General features: G+C 43.1%; 1 protein-coding gene across 1 annotated transcript in view; it reads right to left on the minus strand.

Annotated features, from left to right (window-relative positions):
• The window catches only part of TMTC2 (transmembrane O-mannosyltransferase targeting cadherins 2), a 251,575-nt gene extending 230,500 nt beyond the window's left edge, over nucleotides 1-21,075 (minus strand). The window contains exon 1 of the mRNA XM_086471326.1: nucleotides 20,993-21,075. Coding sequence (XP_086327452.1) covers nucleotides 20,993-21,075 — 83 coding nt within the window. The remainder of the gene's footprint in view (nucleotides 1-20,992) is intronic.
• Between the last annotated feature and the right edge of the window lie 2,818 nt (nucleotides 21,076-23,893).

The raw sequence follows: 23,893 nt of genomic DNA on the forward strand, positions 1-23,893 counted from the left end.
AGCTCATGAGCAAAATTCACGAGTAGCGTGTATTTTACATAAATCGCCATTGTTTCCTATTATTTTTCTATTTTATTCTCTCTTAGAGTTCTTCCTGGGCCGAGGAGGACTTGCGGGTACTGGTAGATGAAAAGCTGGATATGAGCCAACAATGTGCACTGGCAGCCCAGAAGGCAAAACACATCCTGGGCTGTATCAAGAGAAACGTGACCATCAGGTCAAGAAAGGGGATTCTGCCCTTCTACTCTGCTCTGGTGAGGCCCTGCCTGGAATGCTGAGTCCAGCTCTGGAGTCCTCAATACAAGAAGGACACGGACCTGCTGGAGTGAGTCCAGAGGAGGGCCACGAAAATGATCAGGGGGCTGGAGCACCTGCCCTATGATGACAGGCTGAAAGAGTTTGGGTTCAGCCTGGAGAAGGCTCCAGGGAGACCTTATAGAGGCCTTCCAGTACCTGAGGGGGGCTTACAGGAAAGCTGAGCAGGGACTGTTTACAAGGGCATGTAGAGACAGGATGAGGGGCAATGGTTTTAAACTAGAAATGGGTAGATTTAGATTGGATATTAGGAAGAAGTTCTTTACCATAAGGGTGGTAAAGCACTGGAACAGTTTGCTCAGAGAAGTGGTGGAGGCCCTATCCCTGGAGACATTAAAGATCAGGCTTGACGGGGCTCTGGACAACCTGATCTAGCTAAAGATGTCCCTGCTCACTGCAGGGGGGTTGGACTAGATGACCTTTGGGGGTCAGACTAGATGACCTTTGGGGGTCCCTTCCAGCCCAATGCATTCTATGATTCACCACCGTAAAATCCTGACACTCATCCTTACCAAATATTTACATAAGCGAGAGGCAGCAGGTTACATGAATTATAAGAATCAACAAAAGACCAGGTTCAGAGAACAAAGTAACAACAATTAAAGAATCCAACCCATCAGATGACACCTTCCTGCAGGACACTGTAGAAGCTCCAAGAAGGTTTGTCCTCAGCCCACAGGAAGTGCAATCTAAGGGTGAAGTAGAAATGAACAAGTGGATACAGACAAAGCAAACAGCAACAAAAAAAAAACCCAGGAGACAGAACAAATTTAATATTGACATGCAAGAAGATTAGTTGAGCTTGCATTACTTTCACAGTTCATGGTCTATGACGATATGAAACTGCTTTTGTTCCCAACATCTTTTTTTCTGGTAGGGTTTGGGTTTTGTTTGATAGTGAAAACAACAGTTTTCCTAATACTAGATGATTAGGGACTGGAAGATAAAAAAGAGGGAAAAAAACCAACACACAGAAGAAAGCAATGTTAAAGCAATTAAAAGGGAAAAGACTTTGTAAAATACCACTTCAAAAATATGCATAAAATTATCTACCTAGCTAAGGCTATAGGCACATCTTTGTTAAAAGCGCAAATGTTATTCAGTAAAATCAACAGATGAGCACAACTTCAAATATATCCCTCTGAAGGCTCACAACACCACCTCAGGCAAATCCACAGATTAGCTTGTGGCACTGCTGATCATTCCAAGCTCAAAACCAAAGTAAATATTCATTAACTTTAACCATTGCATTTTGGTTCAGTGATTTAAGAAATTTAACTATCTTCAGAAAGTACTGAATCCCCTTTTCTCCTAGAGATGGGTACACTGAAGAAGCAAAATACAATTTTCCAACAACTTACTGAAACACAAAAGGAAATTTATGAGTGTGTGATTTGGATACATTACAAAAAGAAAAAAAAAAGACAGCAATCCTTTATTAAACACAATTAATTTTGATTGTAATAGTCATTCCTTTAATTACAGTTGATGAAAAACATTGCATATAATTTGTTTTCCCCACACCAGCATTCCAGATACAGATTTCCATTACCTCATCAATATCCACAGCATGAAGTAATCAGAAATAAAACATGAGCAAAATCTCTAAGATATTTTTTCTTAAAAAAAATGTAGTAAGACAGCCATACCCATGTTTAGGTTTATATAACCAATCCTACCAAGTAAAATAAGAAATGGGCAGGGGCAGATATGAAGTATGTTAGTTTTGGGTGGGGTGTTTTGTTCCAGAATAAGGGCCTGAACAACAAGCACTTTAGGAACGGGACAGTTTCTATTTGTATAGTCTCTCAGATAGCAAGGACCCAACTCTAGAAAGATCTAACTGCTTCAAAACTCATGTTATGATAATAAATTAGAAAAGATATAGCTTATACTTTTGAACCACCCATATTGCAGATAAGACTGGTGCTGGTCTCCATCTCAAGCTTTCTGGCTACGTCTGCCCTGAAGACAGAGCCACAACTCTAGCATATGCCAGAAATATCTAAATCAAAGTAACTCGGTTTAACATTTAGGCAAAAATACAGTGATGTTTCAGCTCAGACTCTGTAACCACATTTAGACCTCAGAAAAACTGACGAGTATACGCTGCACATATGTCAGCCCTTACCCTGTACAATTTCCTAATTTTAGTCCTCTATTAGTTTGGACAGAGATTGCAGTTGTCCCTCATATTTGCAGGGTCTCCAAAACTCCAATTAAGTCCCCTTGAAAACAATATCATTGCCACATGGACTTAAGACAGTTAACCAAAGCAAGCGATGAAATCATGCTATGAGAACTATCAGCATTCCTGCATGCTCGCCATGTATTTTTTTTTTTGCTTTCACATATAATAGGTCTTATTATTGCCTTCTGTATATTGCCATTATATACCCACCACTTGAATAGGCTTCGTAGCATCACCTTGACAGATACCTGTGGTGAGAGCAGTACTTCCAAGGCACAAGGCAACTTTCTCTGCAGTTGTCTCTAGCTCACCCGTGCGAGCAGACTGCTCCCACACCATTTGCAGACTAGTTCTGTCACTACACACGTAGCCCAGTCTCACCATGCACAGAATATGGACTTATAAGAAATGCCATATCAGCTAAAGGTGAACACAGGCCATAGCCATTAGCACTTCTAAAGCATTCCTCTGAAGAAAACGGTGTATTAAAAAAAAACACAAACAAAAAAAAACCACTAACATGAAAATCTCAGAGTATTTTCTTCCTGTTTTAGAATGAGAGAGGGAGATATATGAACCAGCAGGTAGGGATGGGGAGGACTATCACTATTCTGGTTTTCACGATAACTTGATCGCAGTCTCATTACATAATGCATTTCTACCAAGCTTGTGCCAGCACGAAAAGTCAGGCAATATGTAGGGAAATGGAGGAAATCTTTTAAAGCTTCATTCAACATTCTTGAGAGCATCCACCAAACATTTGAGTAAAACTCCACATTGAACTGGTCTCAGAGCACATTAGTTGTGGCTACATTTTCAGTTTCAGACCACAAGTCTTGGAAGCCTGGAAGTATAATGTGTCTTTACAAATAATTTCTTCTTTAATGAAAAAATTAAGTTTTCCTTTGTCCTTTAAGGTAAGACATGGTAGGATAGAAGTCCAAAAAGAAAGAGAAATGCCTAATTACCTGGAATTAAAGATGTATGTTTGTCTTCCAGAACAATAACCTAAGCAAACACAGGGAAAAGAATACTTGTTTAATTCATAACATTTAGTCTAATAATGGGGTAATAAATGAATGCCACATGCTGTGCAATGCTATGTTTGAAACTCAGTCAATTCTCATGTTGAGAAGGGTTCAAAAACTCCTTCAGAGTAAAGCAGTCAAAGTACAAGGCACAGTGACACTTTCCAAGAGTTTCTATAGCTTTACATCATCAACTATTTCTTCATATACATAGCCCTAAAAATAGTATTGTCTCTGCTGATAGTTCAGCTTGGCCTTACATCCAAACTGCTATTGCCAAGACTAGGTTAAAATCTAGTGCTTCATTAGCCACACAGCAGCCTTGGCAAGGACCGACTCAAAGCAGCAGTGCTTCGCATCATCGCTGTCTGTCCCAAACTAGGACTTAGTGTGAGGAATAGCCAAACAAGGCAGCCACAAAACTGTAGCTTCTGCAGCAATCCAGGTTTTTTTGCACAGCAACAGCTAAGACTCTGTCTTCAGTCACATTGTTTTATCCATTTTCCTTTCCCAAACAATTTATATCTTTTTTTTGCCCACATCATGTCTTTCTCCTTGAATGGGCCTAACTCTATTAGCTAAGCCATTGCTCATTTTTCCTACTTTGGTTCCAGTGTCTGTTTTCTGTATATGTCTTATTAGCTTTCCACTGTAGGAAACATGAGAGGAGAAAACCACCCAGGGAGACAGAGAGAGAACAGGTTAGAAGAGCAAGCTGAATACTCGTGGAAGTCAGGAGTGAGATCTACAGAGCGGTCTCTGGACAGGCTTCTCTGGTACCCTCTGACCAGATTACCAGCACCGATTGCTTATCCCCACTTACACTACTAGAAGTTACCGCTTTCAGACCTGTTGGCAGTGCCAACGGTGCAATCAATCTCAGGTTTGTTTCAGTGAGGCAAGCATCCTTGGCTTAAGCAGTCTGACCCAGCCTGGCTTGCTACAACAGAAGCAGGTGAGACTGCCAAAGTCTATGGCTAATGTCTCTTCCCACAAATGCAGTAGCAGCATTTACACACTGAGAGCAATTTTTCTCCCAGTTTGTGTACTGGGTTTAAGTCTTCTGCATCCCACACGCCTAAGAGCCACCGAGGGCTATATCTCATTTCACCCTTCTCTGTTACGTCTTCTGTCTTGCCTTTGCTTGTCCTTTCTCCAGACCTTCCATCATTGTCACCATAACTTTCAGATGGCGCTTGTACCAGCAAACACAACACAGTCTCTAACACACAGGACCACTTTGCACACACTGCCTCTTTTCCATGCATTGCTTTTCCCATATCTTTCAGTCTGAAGCTCCTTGGGGCAGAAAATCTCAAGTGGTCCTGAAAGCACCCCAAGGTACCATTCCCTAGCCAGTGGGATAATGTAACTGAAGTGAATGGAACTGCCTCAGCATCATATCAGACCAAAACAAAAACCCCTTAAACCTTAAAAACAACAAATAGTGGGAAGCGAGGAGGTGTTTGCCCCAGACATCCGTGCACACAACAGCTGAAGAGCTTTGTAGCAGAGCTGAAACTCCTACTACCTTGCAGCTTTACTGTTTTTTTCCTACACGCCCACTACACCAGGTCTTCCCTGACTATTCCCCACAACTGGACTGTACAATCAGCAGGATAATGAAGCTGATATGTTCTCCATTCTCCAACCACACAGGCAATGTTAGTCTCCAACCTAGAGAAGAAACAAGGTTCTGCACCCACCCAAAAGGAAAGCGAGCAAAGACCAAAGGAAAGTTTGGAGCTTGAATCTAACCTCACCAGGGAAGTCATGTTCGTCCCATCACTGGCACTTAAAGCTACGCACAGAGGAAAAAATAGCCTCAACAGCATGCCAAAATGAAGTAATTTAAAAGAATGAATAGTAGCAATTATTTTCTTAAGACCTCAATGTTTCTCTCTTTATGCAAGTTCATTGTACAATAGAGCAGGTTGAGTTTAAATGAGAATTAGGCTGCAGCTTTTTAGTATGCTCCAGGTAAAACGGGTGAGCATGCACAAAGGGCACTTGATAACATTATTTGCACATGCACTATTGTGTAACTGTTTCCATAGGCACAAAGGATTGTTAGGCTGCCATAAGACTCCATGCTAATTACTTGGTTGTGTGTGTGTGTTATGAAATGTAAATTAGGACTCCCTCAAAAACCTGGAAAATTGCACTTATCTAAATCTCAGAGGATTAAGGGGGCAGTCATTCAAATACTATTTCTCACCAAGAAACGTGAAACTAGGCTCTGCAAAGATGTTTTGCACAAAGAGAAAGACAGAGATCTGTTAGTGTATGTGACAGTTGTTTTGCTGCAGTTGCAGCTCCAAATCAAATCTGCAAATAGTTGAAACATCTGGAGGGGAGAGCCTCAGATGGTGAGAACCATCACATTTATGATAATACCCACAGTGTTTCTTTACTAAGTGTGATACGAAATTAAGTAGCTAATATACGTGATGATTACAACAGTTGACACAATTATCAAATATTGCATGACTCCTACGACTGAGCAAGACTGGGGGGGCAGGGGAGCTGGCCCCTAACTTCTATTTTACCTCCCACTTCCAAAAGAAAGCGTCTCCCGCTACTAAGTTATTCTGAATAATGAAACATAATAATGATACTAATTCCTTACATGCATTTCTGCCAAAAAATGTAAAATAAAAATATATTACAAGAACAAGCAGAGCCCATAAACATTTTCACTGCTTCATTATTTAGGACCAACCAAGCGTTTTATGAATTGTACTTATTTATGATGTTTTATATACTCTGTGTTTGTTTATGCCCAAAAGGTTCACTTACTTCCTCACTGTAGCTCTCCATCATGCAACAGCAAGACAGGTCAGACTTCAAACTGCATCGCAAGGGTCTTATTCTTGTATCCTTGCAGGCCCTCTATCCTACAAACACTTAGCCATGTGTTTAACTTTATGTGTACAAGTAGTCTCACTGAACTCATTCATTAAATTCTAGCCTTATTTAAATTGCCACAGGTTTTACCATTGACTCCAGTTGGACCCAGATATCATCTAATGGGACTATTTACATCTAAAAAGCTGAACATGTGTCCAGGTGTTTGTAGAACTGAAGTCTTAGCAGCAAAGCCAAGGCATACGTTGCCATCTTATCTCTTACTGGCACGCAGGACCTACAAAATTATTCGGGTTTATATTGACCTTAACTAAGTTAGGACACAATGAAGAGATCACCACTAAAGCAGATTATTAGGTCATATTTTTCCTCCTTTTTGGATATTCATCCTCTCCAATCTGCTCATTTTTTCCATTTCAATAAGCATGAAATAGTTAATGCATAATCATCTAGGCACAAACACTGACTTTGCTTAGCTGGAGAGTTTGCTTGTTCATTTGTACTTCAAAAGAGCATAAATTTCAGGCAGGTACAAGAGATATACAGAAAAACAGATTAGTAAGCTGCAGTTTTCTTTCTTTAATTACAATAGCAGCAATATTCAACCAAATTAAATTGAATTCAATTAAATCAAGGTTTAGACAGTTCCTGAAGCAATAGCTGAAATATAACCTCTGCACTTGCTTCCTCATTTAGTTTTATTTAGCATGGACACTGTAAGGTGACCCAAATGCCTAACTTCTAACCTTCAGCAGGAAAAAAAAAAAAAAAAAGGAAACACAGAAATTGCAAAGCCAACAGAAATCCTTTGCTGCAGAAAGTAAAACCATAGAAGTTCCTGCTGTACAAGAGTTCCTGCTGAAATTCAGAACAATGACTAAATAAATAGACTCTCTGAATATAAAAAAAAACAACTTGCTTTTTCTGATTACCATACTGCTTACTATAGTTATGAGCTTAGAAATTCCTGAGGGCATAATTTCATACCAATTTAATCACTCTGTTGGAAGATTCATTGATTGCAGGGTCCATCCCTTCACTCCCTCCATGACCTGCATTGCTGGTGCAGACATAAGATATCATTGCAAGCATAGATAAGATGAAAAATTATGACTGTGATTATATGTGCAATTAAATATGCACATTAAATGCAACCGTCCTGTTATGAACAGGGTTCTTTTGCATTTTACAATACAAAATACAGCATGATAAGCAGTCTTGCTTGAGTAGCTTATTCTACAAGTGTGCTCACTTACTCTTGGCAAAGAACTAACTGGTATGATTTCAGGTTCATGCTAAGGATTATCACAGTATCTAGTCTTCCTCAACAGGACTGTGCTCTGCTACCTCGAGCATTTTATATAGGATTTCAGTCCACAAAAAGTGAAGATGGAAAACAAATACTCTCCACTCACTACTATTTTTTCAGCCAGGTGTAGCAGCATATAACATATAATGCTGCGCGTTTTCATACTCTACGCACAAGATGTTTCCCCACAATTTCTTATCTTGAAAGAGGTATGCAAAATAAAACGCTCTTAGTGTCCTTGTTCAAGCAAAAACATTCAGCCATCACTCCCACTGTGCTACCCAATGAACAGATGTCCCTACACCCTTGCCCACGCTAAGATCCAGTGCAATTTATACATTTAAGCAAAAATGTTTAAATTACACTAGACTAGAAGGAAAAGAAATTTCAAAACTGATTTTGATCCCACCCATTACCAAAAATTCTCATTCACATCATTTAGATTTTTCCTTAAATATTTACTGAAAGAATGAGGCATAGGCATTAATAAAATACTCTTTATTCTGGAATCCTGTAATCTTTTCCGTACTTACATTTACCTGTGTCTTAATCCTTTATTTTCATGCTTCAGAGTAATTTTACTTATTCAGAAAACAGTACCATAAGGTTAAGAGCCAGTCGTAAGAAACTGAGTTTTAAACTTTTTCACTGTAAAATAAGCTCATACACTTTTTCATATCATTAACAATGAGTGCAAACATAAACTGAAACTCCTTGCCTATAATAAGCTAGATACAATACAGGGAGCCTCAACAAAATTCACAAATTTTAGTCTGCAAGATGTTCCGAACAAGCCAAGCACAGAGCCAAGTTGGTAGATTTAAATATCACACACAGCATGCGATTTCTGGAAACTGTGCATAACAGGGTGGTACCTTGCTTCAAGCTACTGCATCAGAGCCTTTCAAGATATGTATAACATACTCATCACCATGGTACCTGCAGACCTGTACTACCCAATTTTCCTGCTTAGACAAGACTCCTTCTCCAACAGTATCCCCAAGGAGCACCGAGATCTAGAGCTGCGTAAAAAGCAGCAAACTTCTTTTCCTGCAAAACTAGATGATTTCCATACGCATAAAGTCAACAGCTCAGAATTACAGCAGGTTGAGGACACATCTTCGCGTCAGATGGACAAAACACTACAAGTATTCTTATAGAGTCACTATTTTTTATCATTTTTCAAAAGACACTTATTGGAATTAGAAGCTAGCAGATTAGATATGCAGCACACAACCAGATGAAAGCCAGTATTCCTTAAGGCCTTTCTTCTTTGTGGGATCCTTTCCTCATCTCACCAGACACCTTCCCAGCTCCTAATGGAGGTGGCCTTTAATTGGTTTTGGAAAGGATTACACACAGTGATTGAAATTGGAACACTTAAAGAAAAATGAGCAAAAAATCCAATCGTCCCATAGAGAAGAAGAGCTTCCTGCAAAATCTCTCACAGGTTTACTGTACCTCAGCAGATCAGTTTTGTTTGCTTATAAACATCAACTTTTTAATTAATATCCTTACATTATTTTCTTTGTCAAGTACTTAGAAGCAGTCTTTTAATATCCAGAGGACCAACTAGCCTCCTGCTTCTCAGACATTCACTCCTTCCTTTTGCTTTTAACCCTGTATCAGCCAGGCATGAAGCTCCAAGTACCTACGTCCATCATAAAACAGGGTAATTCAGGGTTCTGCTGTGAATGCATACAAACCTGCTCACTCAACTTTAATCTAAGCAGAATTAGTGAGACATTATTTATTAAAAACAAGAACATTCCCACTCAAGAGAAATCACAGCCAACCTGCTCTGGCTAAACAGCATCTAGACATTTAGAAATTCTATAGAAAGAGGAAAGTATATAAAGCAACTGCCATTCAACTTCCCTTCTTTGAGCTCAAGCCATCATTTTAAAACAGCCAGGTGCCTTTACCAAGGCTCGAGCCACACTGAACAAGCAGTGCAAGAGACCTACTAAAGATGCAGTTTTGGCTGCCAAGAGCTTGCCATCACATCAAGAGCAGGAATACGGGGAGAGGAAGCAGAAACAGATGAGATGTAACGACTTGCACAGTAGCTTGGGGCACATCCAGGCACACAGCCCCAGGCCCGTTTCAGGTGGAGAAGGCTTTCATCTCCGGCTCCACCTGCCAGCGATGCTCCAAAAGCCACAGCACCACAATTGTCTCCATAATGCCAGCTGAGGCTACGCAGCGCTGGTGCAGAGCTGCTTTCAGCAGTCATTTCAACGTCCAGGAAGAGCACGGATGTGCCTGGCAGCAAACAGCAGCGCAGAGAGTACTCCGGGGTGATCCAGCCTGTGTTTTGCTTTTTTAGCATGAGCCCAAGGACGAGGAACGATTTTCTTTGTGGCCTCTCCACATACTTAAGTCTTTTGTCTTGTAAAAAACACGTATCTTGAGAACTCTCCAGAAGCATGATGTTTATTAAAGAGAAACAGTAACATTTTTAACAAGCCAAGTGATTTACATACAGGAGATGAGTAACGTACTGTGAAACGGATTAGAACATACAGCTATGTCTTTTCACACAAATAGAAAATTTATTCGAGTATGCTGGTGTTAGAAATGCTATAAAAAACTGTTTGTGTTACAAAATGAAAGCTGCTATGCACAAAAATGCTATTTTATTTGATTAAATTTTCTCATCATTGTCTTAGTACTTTTTCTTTCAACAAGCTTTATTTATACAGCCATGCAGCATTTAAATTGTTTTTGCACTGGAACCTTAATTCAGATCAAAGTGCTTTTAAAAAGCCTAAGTTTTCTTCTGCTTTAATTATAAAAATGTAAGAGATCAGAAGTTTATTTACAAATAATTAATTAAAAAAGGGAAACCTTTCTTCTGCAACTAGTGTTAAATTTGCAAGACCAACCCTCCTTTTCCTCCTGGAAAGAAAGAAAAAAAAAAAAGCACAAGAGAACCTTTAGAAGTTTCCTTAGGTACAACTGAAATTCTTTGAAGAAAACGAAGCACATACCACTGAATCTTCATGGAATTTATTACAAGGAAATTCTTGTTATAATTCAAGATTTTGCAGCAAGGAAATACACAGATAGATGCATACCATACCTAGAAGTATCTTCCCAGGAACTGTACAGTGTTTCTTTTTGGCATGGTTGTTGGGAGGAGGCATTGAAGGCCAAAGAAAGGACGGCAGAACAAGAGCGACCTTGCTAGAGACTCACAAACCAAACTTCAAAAATTATTTCAGAGAGTTGCCCAAGATAATTCACTGTTGTTGAAATTCTAGCACCAACCAGGTCAATACAGATGCTTAATCCAAGACAAATATTTTTCTTATTTTAGTGGTATCTAGAAGACTGGTGTAACACAGAAAACAAGGCTTCATAAAACCTTGTTCTCAATTCCGAGCCTAATTTTTTCATCATCTTATTGAAATAATAAAAACAATCAACACTGTTGCCACACTAAGCAGTCAAATCAAATAAACACAGTATCAAGTATACAAGAGAAGGCAGGCAGCACCTTCATCTTCACATAAATGTTGGAAATGAGAGGATATGACAAGGCACAGTGTTCTTTCAAATATATTTTTATTTGAAAGGAAAAAATCTATTTTAAAAAAAGCATACCAAGCATGAAAAAAAGTATGTAGCAGAAGGCTCATAACCTACAGAACAACAGCTACAAGTGGATTCTTCCACCCACAGAGTCCCACCCAAGGCAGTGTGGGCTCCTTCCACTTCAGTAAGAAAAATCCCCAGTGTTATTCGGGGTTAGGAAAGCTAATCTCATGGCCAGAGACGACTGCAGGCATCTCATCTGAATTTCCGACTGGACCTAATCCCCCTCTCGAAGTCGCCCAATACAAGTCCACTCAAACAAAGGAGCCAGCCAAATATAACTGATCCCAACCCAGAAACGCTGTCAGGCTGCAAAATGAAACTGAGAACATTCCTATGTTACCTAGTGCTACAATATCACATAAAAGCTGAAAGCACCAACAGGATCAGCCCGAAGAAGAGAAATGGCACAGCCTGTAAAGGTACAGGCATCGTGTGCTTTAAAAAGCAGATTTTTAAATGTAGCACTTAATATGCTGCTTTGCACATTGAGCAGCAAGATCTTTCTGTGCCTTCTCAAAGCCGCACCATTGAAAACACACTGAAAATGACGCAATCAAACCACACACACAGACGTCTCAAAGACACCAAAGTCAAAGTCCCAGAAGTGGCTGATTTTCGGGATGAACTCCCACTTCAAGGTTTCATGTTAGAGACCTGGAACAAATTAGCCATTTGCAGAAAATAAAATTATTCTGGATTAGGAGTTCTAGTTCTCCCCATGCTGCCTCCAAGATGTTAACCTATTACTTTATAATCCAGCAAACCGCATCTTTCATTTCAAAGTGACTAGTAAAAGCCTATCAAATGTATAGACATAAACATATAAAGAACTTCAATTGGACAACTCACATCCTCACTTACAGCAGCTTGAAGTCTGAGAGGGCTAAAACACACCTCAGGGAAGCACCCCAGGCTGGAAGGCAGGCACAGGAATCACTGTGAGACACGTGGGTCCAGAACAGCCACACACTGAATATTCAGAGTTTACATGATGATGGGGCAGACGACCTCTGCCTACCTTCTAGAGGCAACTTCAGCACACCGTTTTGTTTGGGGTTGTTTTTTTTTTTTTAAACACAGGTCCTTGTCTCCTCGTGAAGTCTTTTATCTCCTGATAGAATCTGGATGAAGCCATATCAAGGGGCTCTGATAAAAGCAGTTTAGCATTGTTTGGGTGGATTTGGGGGCTTGTTTTTAGCTGTGATATACTCCACAATAAGGAGTGTGGCTGACCCCTACATACAGACAAGTTTATTTTCCTGGTGCCAGTGTTAATTCTTAAAGATCTTTATAATGGACAATATCCAGTGCCTTGGCTTTTTTCTCCCCAGTAAGTAATTATGTCACCTTAAAACAACGGCAAACATCAACTTAAGGAGACTATTTTCAGTGGAAGAGTATTTCTTAGTGCTTTACTCAGACACTGGAAATCATATGTGCTGGGGTTTTTAATACCAAAGTAAATAACAATTACCAGCTTCAATAGCTACTGAGCAAAACCTAAGAGCTATTTTAAACAGCACCAACTGAGAAATATTCCTGCATAGAAGTTGGAGGCTAAATGCTGCAAAGGCACTCACGATGCACCATGATGTCTGGGAGCCTACACACTTATCAGCCAGGCACTGCCTCCTAAAGAAAAGTATCCGATTCACAGAGAGCCATCCTACTCCAAGCAACATTCCCTTGTATCAGAGGGAGAGAAAATTCTCAGAAAAGCAATTAAAAACTGAAGTCGCATTTAGCAGAGTAGGTAGCCAAGCAAATGGAAACACTATGTACAGAAATGAAATGCTATCTCTAAGTTGGGACTGCAGACAAACGCTTGCAGTGTATCTATCTTTTATTTAGGTATTTGAGAGGGTTCAAAGACTGCTTTCCTACCAGAAGGGTCCCCTAAGCACAGGATGCAGGTCATTCTGCAGTGATGAGGAGTAAGTGGCACACTGGAGCCTGGTTTCTGGGCCCAGCACCAGTTATTAATTGTTATATGTAAAAAGCCACCGAGGTGGGAAGGAAAGACAGAGCATAGATCTAGGAACAGTCTAGGCTACTGCTGAGCGGGTTTGTTTCCATGACAATTTTGGTCACTGAATCATGACCCTGTTTCAAGAGTTCAAATCCTTTATTGGGATTTAAGTGCGCAAACTACCAAGCTGCATAAAAATAGCATCCAGGTACTGGCAGAGACTTTACAGCGATAGTTCTGCTACCAATTGCAGTGTTGTTCCTCTGAACTAATACTGGACTAGCCATCTAAAACACGTAGGAATTAAAATAATACAATCCTCTCATTAGCAAAACAGCCTAGAGTAATGCTAAGTTCAGAAAAACCCATCTTGGAAACAGGATGCTAAATTCAGAAAAACCTGTCCTCCCTTGAACCACAGGTCAGAGATGAGGGTGGGGGTTTTTTGGGCCTGCTGACAGGTTGGTGAATAATAGGGGATGCCACAGACCAGTCCAGTCATCTAGCAGTAATGGTTTGTACGATCATGTGGAAAACCCTTGTTCAATTACCTGTCTCTGGCTTCCTGGGCCAGCTGGGACCAGGAGCACTGCTGAGGCCAATATGCTTAACTCCTGGAGAGAAGGAAGTGCTCCGAGGCAGTCAACAATGACCCCCACAAATAAATTAAAAAGCCTTTGTGGCAGGCTAACGGGAAGCCTGTCCAGCTTTCTGCTGGAAGACAGATGCCAAAAAAGACTTGATCTCAAGTTTTAGGCATACAACAAAAATCTGCTATTCTGTTGACGATAGTGATGGTATATATATATATATGTACCAGCTGTTTTTAGCTGTTACCCTGATTTTTAACAGCTTTTGAAGCATGAATATGGGCCATTTGAATAAAATAATGGGAAAAAAAATCAGAATAATTAAGATATAAAAGACAAACCAGGTTATGCTGAAAGCACAGTATTTCCAATAAAACAAACAGCAATAAAAAGGTGAAGAGATGAAGGAAAGAAGGCATATGAAGACAGTAAATGACCATTATTTACCTCCAGCTGAAACCTCCCACTATTATTGAAAAATCTCTTCATGAAGCCAACAGGACAACAAAGGCTAACAAAGTAATTCACAGTGTCCCAGGGAACACAAGGATTAGTATTCAAGGAAGCCACTTTTACTTTTTCTCCCTCTGGAAGCTTAACAAGGCCAGGAATGGCTAGGGTGGCAAGGCACGGGAGCACATCAACTAGCCATCCCTGGTTACGGAGGCTGAGTGGACAACTTCCATCAGCTTCAAACGGCCTGATTTACTGTTTTTTTTTCTTCCTTGAAGTGAAATACAGATTGACAGATTACTTGATCCTTAGCTGCTGTGCCAGTGATCCACCATGTTTCTTTGCTTCACAATAACCTGTCAGATACGAACAACAGCAACCCTCTGCTAGGCTGAGGCATCCTCTGAAGACAGAGCCAAAGTGCACACCGCTGCCTTTGGAGATGCCCGTTACCAGCCATTCACAGGTCCACAAGATATTTCAACTGTTCTGAAGTAGCAAACTGAGCAGTAGAGTCGACATGTTAAGTAATACTTAGGGTGCAATTCCAAAAACCAATTTCCTCTGGCTCTTTGAGTTTCATTCAGCAACAGGCTGGCCTTTGAGGAAAAATGGTTTAGTATGGAGTTTTACAGAAGGTGAAACTGGGAAAGAAATTACAGCATTTACACCCTCTCACTGGGGAGGGACCGCCTGTGCAAACAATAACACAAATATCTCAAGTTTAGAGAACTATCCTGAGACTGTAGGAATAAGACCTAAGAACCTGATCTAGAAGAAGTGAAATGAAATCCTACCGCCATCCTGACTTAAATAACCTGCCCACAGAATAAGCTCCCACTTTAAAGGAAGATAAGGAGAGTTTATATGATCAGTCATGCCAAGCGGGAAAGCACAGGGAGTTCGAAAGTTGCCAAGCCTCAAAGGCAAACAATAGGCTTCCACAATCAAGAGAAATTCCAAAATTAATCTAAAAACCTTAAGGCCTGTATGTCAGAGAACAAAGAACTTCCGGCATAAGGTTCAGGTCTCCAGATAAAACGCTTCCATCTTTCAAACAACCATTTTGGACAAAAATTAGAGATCAAAAAAAAAAAAAAAAAAAAAAGCAAGCATTGAGGGAAACAGTTTAAAACCATTTCTTTTTCAAAAGCTTTAACCCAAAAGCTGTGTAAAGACTATAAAATATTTAGAAATAAAAATGAAAAAAAATCCAGCCTAAAACATCGGTCCAAAGAACAGATTCACTTTTACATAAGTAACAGTAAGAATAAGCAACTCTGTCTTCAGATTTAGTCTGTTTCTCCAACTGTATATCTGGAGCAACTTTCACCACAGGTTGCCAGCAGGCTTGCATCTACAGCTTCAGCATCAAATATTTCAGCTACAGAAAGAAATTCCATAAACAAATAGCAAAGTCTACTTCAGTCAACTTCACAGGAAAAAGAAAAAAAAAAAAAAAAGCCTAGCAGCCAACAACGAGGGAAGGGCAAACTTCCAGATGAGGGAAGCAAAGGAGCTCTAATTCAGCACTCTTGCAGCTATCAGATGGTTAACAAATTGAGATGAGAGACTTCTGAGCCTTTTGTGCAACTTTCACTCTGGCAAACTTAAAGGATTCAGAAGTGCAGCTGGAACACATATGGGAGATGCTAGAGAAAGTGGATCATTTGAATTTGTAACTCCATTGTGCGCTGGAAGAACTTCCTGCAGACGAAGCGCATCCCATCGGTAACTCAGGGAGAGTCTCCGTCTGCTAACAGTCATGAATTTATTCTCTGAAGCAGCTACCAAAAGTGACATGGTTTATGTTAGTGTTATATATTCAACAAGAATCTTAAAAGTAAAGCCTGCGGGGACGTAATTTCTTTTTTGCTTCCAAAAATCTCTACACTGCAGCATCTCCACTGAAAAAAAAACCACTCCACTATTTTGATGAAACTAAGATTTCACATTTTGTTCAAAGTGCTTCATTCAACATAACTTTTTATGCAGAAACACTTTTTACATCTGTTGTTCAGCATTGAAAAATGGAACTGGTATCATATTAATAGAATATTATCATGACAGGTTCACCACATTAGATAATCAGTTACTGGTTCGCTTGTTTGATACTCAACTACAGTACCTGAAAACTATACAGACTCCGTTACTTGGGCATCTTCTCTGGATTAAAATCTGTTTCACAGACAAACTATCTTTATCATAATTTGGAATCAGTACATAGAAGATGCAACAGGAGGGACAAAGCAAAAACACTACAGAGAAAGCTTAAAAGTCCCCATCTCCTCATTTTTCCCCACCACCAGCCTCACCACTGGAATTCAGAAGATTGCAGCCACGTGCAAACTGGATCTACTGAAAGCTACTGGAGAGGTGCACTAGAAGCTGAAAAATTGAGAGTAGATGACAAGAAGGGGCCATAAAAATCATCATTGTAAATTAATAAACAAATAAACACACACAACAAGGAGAGACAGATGGCAAGCAGTTTTCCCCAGTGTACTTATACTTGTTCTTCTAGTGCACGTATTTGGGTCACTTGCTAGATTAAATCTCATGTGGCAGACCCAACAGAGGTACTGTCGAACGTGTATGGGCTCGGCCTATTTTTTAAATGATGCAAGTCTGACACTACAGGGTGGAGACATTTATCAGGATTTCTTCAACGCAGCATTGCCCTGTGACTTTAAAACAAGGCTGTTGGATATTTTCTACCATCGGCAAAGCTTCCCCGTTCAGGCCTGCTAAATAAAAATGCTAGAAGAAGTTAGTGCTACCAAATCTCACAGAAGAGTCCTACATGGGGACAGATAAACCTGCACGTATTTTCCAGGGAACCAATATTGTCAGTGTGCCACAGAGAAAATACATCAGTCAAGGTTAAAGATTCCTACTAACACTCTCTTAAAATATGCCTTTCTTCTGACATTTGGGAGAAGAAAGGAGCATCTCAATGGATGAGTTGCTTTTGACATGTTTGCTGTAGCAATCCATGACCTCAGATACGCAGAGCACTAAATCTTCCACACCCCAGCTATAAACTGACAGTGACCCGTCTTATTTAGCACAGGTCACATGAAAGACTACAACTTCAATGCAAGGCACCTAAAGGCCAAATTGCCTGCTTTTGGGGAGCTTCAATGGCAGGGAAAAATAATTACATGAATGTGTAAGCCTAATTACAGCAATGGGTTACCCTCCTGTAATACCAGTAGATATTAGCATGAAACACAAACTGCATGTGCAGAGATTAGCCCCCCTTAATCTGGCAAGAAGCTGGATTTAACACAGTGCAACAAGCAAGATCTTCAACACATCTGCAGGAATGGAAATTGCATTTCTCCCTACCCCTTGTTATCAGTTCCAAGATGACTCTGCTCAGCAATAAATAAACCTTTATTAACAAGCAATGTGAGCTCACTGTGGCATTAGGCTAACATCTAAATATTCCCCCCCCCTCTCTATGCATTCATCTCTTTTGAGTTTCCACATACAATCCAGCTTCAAATAAAACAAATAAGCAAAAAAGAGATGAAAAATACATGTATTTGTTCCTATATGAACAAGGAGGTTTTGAGTTGGGGAGGAGAATTTCCCCTCAATAATCTACACCTGTAACTAGGAAACATCACAGCTGTCTGTAAGAATTACAGTAGCAGGGAACAGGGTGGCAAAAGCTCGTGTTTTCTAGGTCTACAGAAAAAAAAAAATAAAGCAGTGTTTCTTCTTTACACTGGCTCTCGGGTTTAGAGGCTGTCACTTTCATTCAAAGTAATCAATAAGTCAATTGATCAAAAAGATCACATGTTTGCACTGATTATGCATGTGCCACATATCTGTCTAGCCTGAAAGAAACAGTAAGTTAGGCAGACTAACATGAAAAGTAAGAATGTATACATTTGCTTACTCAACTTCCTCAGACTTTAAATTCATTCAATTTCAGTTTAACTGAGTAAAGGGTGGGAAATAAAATCTTGAATCTTTTGATATGGAGTCATAAAGCCCAGATTACAAGCAAATTCTTTATATCACTGTCCATACAGTCTTTGGTTTGGTGCCGCGCTGCTGCTAAAATACTAAGTTTTACCATTGGGAAATTGATTTTGCTATAAGAAGTTTTTACAATGCCACTTAATCTTACCCAACCTACATAAAAAAATACAGAAAGCAATTACAGACACCCTTTATATAGTAAGCTTGATCACTATATTAAAAAAAGAACAGTCTGATGTAATTTCAGTATTACGGCAAAGAAAGCAGAAAAAGCTACGGCAATATGCTGCCCTCCTGAAACAAAACATTGCAGGTTCCCAGCTTAAATGCATAATCTTGATTCACTTAAACTTAGTAGCTTGATCCATCTCCCACATGGAGGGCTATGTCCTGCAGCTCCAGCATCGACCTCCTTTTCTAGTGTTATGTTTCAAGCCAGCTCCTGTGGGGCAGCGAGATTCTGTGATTACAGTTAAAAGAATGCTGTGGGTCTGAGAGCCTGCCTCTCTGAATAGACAACCCTTTCTAGTTCAACAATTACTAGCACACAACAGCCACTTCTGCCTTGCCCCTTCCAGTGCTGCAGTTGGAAAAACATCCTAATTAGATGACCTTGCGTACAGAAATACCATTAACTGGCTTTCAGAACACTCTAGTGAACACCTAAATCTTAGCTACAATGATGAAAAGTACTTTATTTAGTTAGGAGGTAAACACATAAACAAAGCAGTATTTTAGAACACCTTTTAAATAGTCTGGGATTAGTACCAGCAAAGACAGCGTGTGATTATCTTCTCCGCTATTCTCCACTCTTTCTGAGATGACACTCAAATATCAGTATTTTCTAACTGCATTAAAGCACACTCAGGCAAGATCAAGAGTAACCTTGACCTCCACATCAAAAACACTAGGTAGTACTTCAAATTGGCTAGGCATAAAAGGCAATTTGAACTGGTCTGCAGGACGGGCTTACAAGCACGTCCTTAAACAACCCAGTTTTGCCTAAATATTGCAACATATGCTACTTAGGGTTATGTAAATATTCCACAACTCATGCAGTTCTTAACTATAACACACAGGTTTAAAATAGTGTCAGTGTGTCAGAATATGCACTACTTTCTATGGATCTACCTCAGACCTTGCATTTTAGAAAAAGAATAGATTCGCTTCTTTTACTGCTGGTGAATGAAGTTTTGAAACGTTAAAACAGGTTTAAGAAAAATCATTGTAGATAACTGGAAGGCTCACAGAAACCTCAAAACACTCAATTGCATTCACAAGCGCATGTGAATGACCTGAAGGACTGAAGCCTGAATCGCCACATTCTGCGGCTGACAGGGTTCCCAGCCAGAGACCTGGACCAGGACTAACACTTGGCATTCACTTTCAGTGTAATGGGTTTAATAGTAGCAAACCTTGAAAAGAGGGGGGTTTATTCTGGAAGCGGTGACAGATCCTTAAAGAGGGCAGGTGCACCGTAATACGGAGTAAGGGAGGGAAATTCCAAGTTTAGTAACTAATTGACTCCAGGACACGGAGGTTATTTCCCAAGGCAAATGCCTCACCAAATCCGTAACTGACCCTTTCTCATCCTACCAGCGCGCCGGGAAGTTCAGCTCATCCAGCAACGTTTCCCTGCTCAGGCGCATCCCTCAGCCCCTCTCACCGCGCTCCCTCGCGTTCCTGCTCCGGCACAAAAAGCTCCAGGGCACTAACCCTGCCCGACGGCTGCCCGGAGAGTCGGCGGGCACCGCCAACCCCAGCCGCGAAGCGGCGACCCACCGCTCGCAGCCCTAGAGGCACCGTGCGCACACCCCCTCCCCTCCTCTTCCTCTCCTCTTCCTCTCCCCCCCGGCCGCCGGCGGCCACTGGGGAGGCTCCGAGCGGCACCGCCCGGGCAGGGAGAGCCGCGCCGCCGGCAGCTGCCCGCCCGCGCCCGGGGCAGACGGCCGCTCGCCACAGCGGAGAGAGACTGATGAAAAGCTGTCAAAGCCAATCCCTGCTCACTTTTTGGATGGTTTAATTCCAATGGAGCGTGAAACACCCCAGGACGGTTAATAAGTTTAGCCAGGCGTGCTGTTCTCCTTAATACATTTTAATTATGCATCTGTTTTAATTGCGATCAGATTTAAGTCACCGGAAAAGGAACAAATTGGAATTTTCCCCGACCGCTAAGAGCGCTTTTCAGCGGATTCTGAAGGCAGGTAGGCTCCGGAGAGGAGCAGGTAGGGAGCCCAGCCCGGCCCGGCGGCGGCTGTGCCCTCCCCGGCGGCGGGGCTCCGGTCCCCGCGACCGCCCGGAGGAGCCCGACAGCGTCCGGCAAGTTCCCGCGCGGGGCTGGGTCCCGGCGGAGCGGGGGGGACGGAAGGCGGCCGGGCACCCCGCCGCCCGGTGACACCGCGCATGTGGGGTCAGACCTGGACCCGCGAAGTTAAAGCGGCGGGTCCCTTCCCGCTAGGACGGGCCGGAGCGGACCGAGCCCGAGAGGCAGCTGTCAAAGCCCCGGGAGCGGCGGACACCGCCGCAGCCACCCGGAGCTGAGGAGCCGCCGGGACCCTCCGGCGCCCGCCCCGGGTACCCCGATGGGGGGGGGGGGGGGCGTCCGCGGCCCCGCTCCCGGCAGGTGGGCACCCCCCCCTGCCCGCACGCCCCTGCCGCTCCCCGCCCTACCTGTCATCGTAGCAGAAGTCGGCGCCCAGGGTGTTGAGGTACAGGGCGAGCCCCAGGGCGCTGCTCAACAACTCCGCGATCATCTCTCCGCCTGCCGCCGCCGCGCTCGCACCGGGGCAGCCCCCCCCTGCCTGGCCTCCCGCGCCAGCCCCGCCGCGGGGCGCCGCTCCACGCTCCGCCGGCGGCCGCAGCCTAACGGCGTCCCCCCGCGCCTCCGCCGCCCCCTACCCCATGGCAGCGGGGCGGGGAGCGGAGCGAGCGGCGGAGAGAGCGGGGCGGGGCAGAGCGGAGCGGAACGCGACGACTGCCGCCCTCTTGCCTCGGCGCTACCGCGACTCCAGCTCGCGCCTGGCCCCGGCCCCGGCCCCGGCCCGCGCCCCCCTCGCAGCCGAGCCGGGCGCCGCCGCCGAGGCTCTGGGAGCGCCCGCGTGGGGCGCCCCGGGCTCCCACCGCGCCTGCGTGCGGGCCCGCCCCGCGCCCGCCCCTCGGCGCCCGCCCCGCCCCGCCCCGCCTCGCGCCCCGGGCGGCGCTGCGGCGGCACCGGCACCGGCATCGTCGTCCGCACCGGCCGCGGCCGCGGCGCGGGCTGGCCGGCCCGTGCGCTGGGCGGGGCTCGCCCCGCTGCTGCCGCTAGTTTGGCGCAAGCCTCTTTTTCGACGGGTTTTTTCTGCCCCCTTTTCCGTTTTTTCCTTTCTCCGTTTTCCTTTCTTTTTCGCTTTCTGACTTCTTTCTTTCCTTCTGTCGGTTTTTTTTTCCTATTTGGTTTCTTTTTGTTTTTAATTTCTTTCTCTTTCTTTATTTTTCTCATCCCCTTCTCTCTGTTCCCCTTTTCTTCCCTTTCCCATCTTTCTTTTCGTTCTTTTCCTGCTCCCGTTTCCACCCCCCCCCCCCCAGCGTAGGTGAGATGGAAACTTGCGGTAGGGACGGGAGGGCCCGTCCCGTTGCGGGTGGGATGCCGGAGCAGGGGGCTCCACGCTCTCACTTGCCCTGAGCCTGGTGTTCCCCTCGCTGCCAGCGTGGACATCCCCGGGGAGCTCTTCGCTCATCTTCCAGTGAAGCAAAACCAACGTAAACCACTGAAACTTGGCAGATGGCGGGGGGTGGGGGGGTGGAAACAAGCACACCCCAAGGGAAGGAGCGCTGCAAAATGGGGTTCCCTCAGGGCAGCCCCGCAACAGGGGTGCTGCATGCAAGGGGGGAGGTGGACATAGCTGTGGGACATAATGCGCTGAATCCGTCTCCCATAAGTCACGGGATGTAGAGGCATGAAGTTAAGGAAAGGATTTGAGGCCATCAAGCTGATTGTTTCCTTTTTTCAGAGAGTTTTTAAAACGTTGCCTCCTTTTTCTGCGAGCCAGCCCTTTATATAGCTGTTTCCTCATTATTTCCATCAAGCAGCACATCATTCTGTCCCAGAAGAATGGGAAGCTGTGCATCAAGCTGTGCCTAATAAACTGGGGGGCTTTTAACAAGTTTTCTTTCTCCCCTATGTGATTATTTAATGCTGTTCTTTGCAACCTCAAAATATATTAAGTGCATTAAGACTTCTTTCAAGCAATGCTTAAAGTGCTCCTGCAAAGTCTGCCCCAAGTGTCACAAACATCTCAGCTGCTTTTACTTAGGTTCAGGGGGTGTGTTATCACCATCAGTGGCAGTAATTGCAGACATGGGGGGAGGGCGCATTTTGTTCGGAATATTAAAGCTTTGAGGGCCTTATTGAAGCCATTAGCGGATCACACTGATCTGGCATTAAACTTTTCAGCCTGAAGCACAGAACACAGTAACCTAGATTTTAAAGAGTTGGTATGCTTTGTCAGAAGAACTGCAATCCTTACTTTCAAATGCCGATTCTCAATGTGTTTCTGGACCTACTGCCAAGATCCCAATCATCATGACTGAGTCCTTCTTGCTGCAGCGGGATTGCTGAGCTTACGCACTAGGTTTGCACAGCTCCTTCTCTGGAACATCCTAATAAACTCCGCATAAAAAGCAGTATAATTGCTGCTGAGTCATGGTGGCAAAAGTCTCTTGCTCTCCATCAAAAGCATATGGATTTTTTTTCTTCAGAGGCAGGACTATTGGCTGAGGTAGATGACGGCTGGCAGAAAGGCTTTAGAAACAGAACAAATCCTCCAGGGACGAAGTTTAACAAAGTCTGATGCTGGGTAATAAAACTGAATGTCAAGAAAGGGTGGGATGAAATGTGTGGGCTGCATGGAGAGTGCCTTCTCCGCTGGACGTCCCCAGTGCTCCAGGGTGTCTGGAGGTAGCATCGGAGATCTACCAGACTGTCCAAGTGCATTTAGCCACACTCACCAGAGTCTACAAAGTCTGCATCCTGCAGAAACGTTTCTCCGTATAAACAAAGGATAAGCGTCCTCCCGACGGCAACAGCTTTCTCTGATGGAGAAAACCTGCTTTGTACAAAACCTGCTTTGTAGAAAGCAATAGGTGGCAATGTGTGCACGTACCACCCCACCTGGCAGCTCCAGGACCCCACATGCCAGGCCAAGCTGGGGGCAGCAAGTGGAAAGAGCCAGTGCAGAAGGCTGGAGACAAGTTCAACGTAAAAATTATTGTAATTGTTAAGCAAATCCCGCAGAAGAAATCCAGAGAGCAGAAATCAGAGTGTGATGGGGGAATTCCTTCTCTTCCACGTTGGTTAAAAGTAATACAGGCACTGGAGTTATGAACAACGTTATATTTTACTATGTCATCTGGAGATGTCAGATAACATTCTGACTCATAGCAGATTTACAGTGTGATGTACAGTAATCACAAGGTATCAAAAGAGGTAATTTAGAAGTTCAGATGTGTCACTAAGCAGCCATTTCCAAAATAACCTTCACTTCCAGAAAGTCATTGTCACAGACTCTGGTATCAGGGAAAAGGGAAGAGGTG

Source organism: Leptosomus discolor, chromosome 1, assembly GCF_034619465.1.
Source record: "Leptosomus discolor isolate bLepDis1 chromosome 1, bLepDis1.hap2, whole genome shotgun sequence".
Lineage (NCBI taxonomy): Eukaryota > Metazoa > Chordata > Aves > Leptosomiformes > Leptosomidae > Leptosomus > Leptosomus discolor.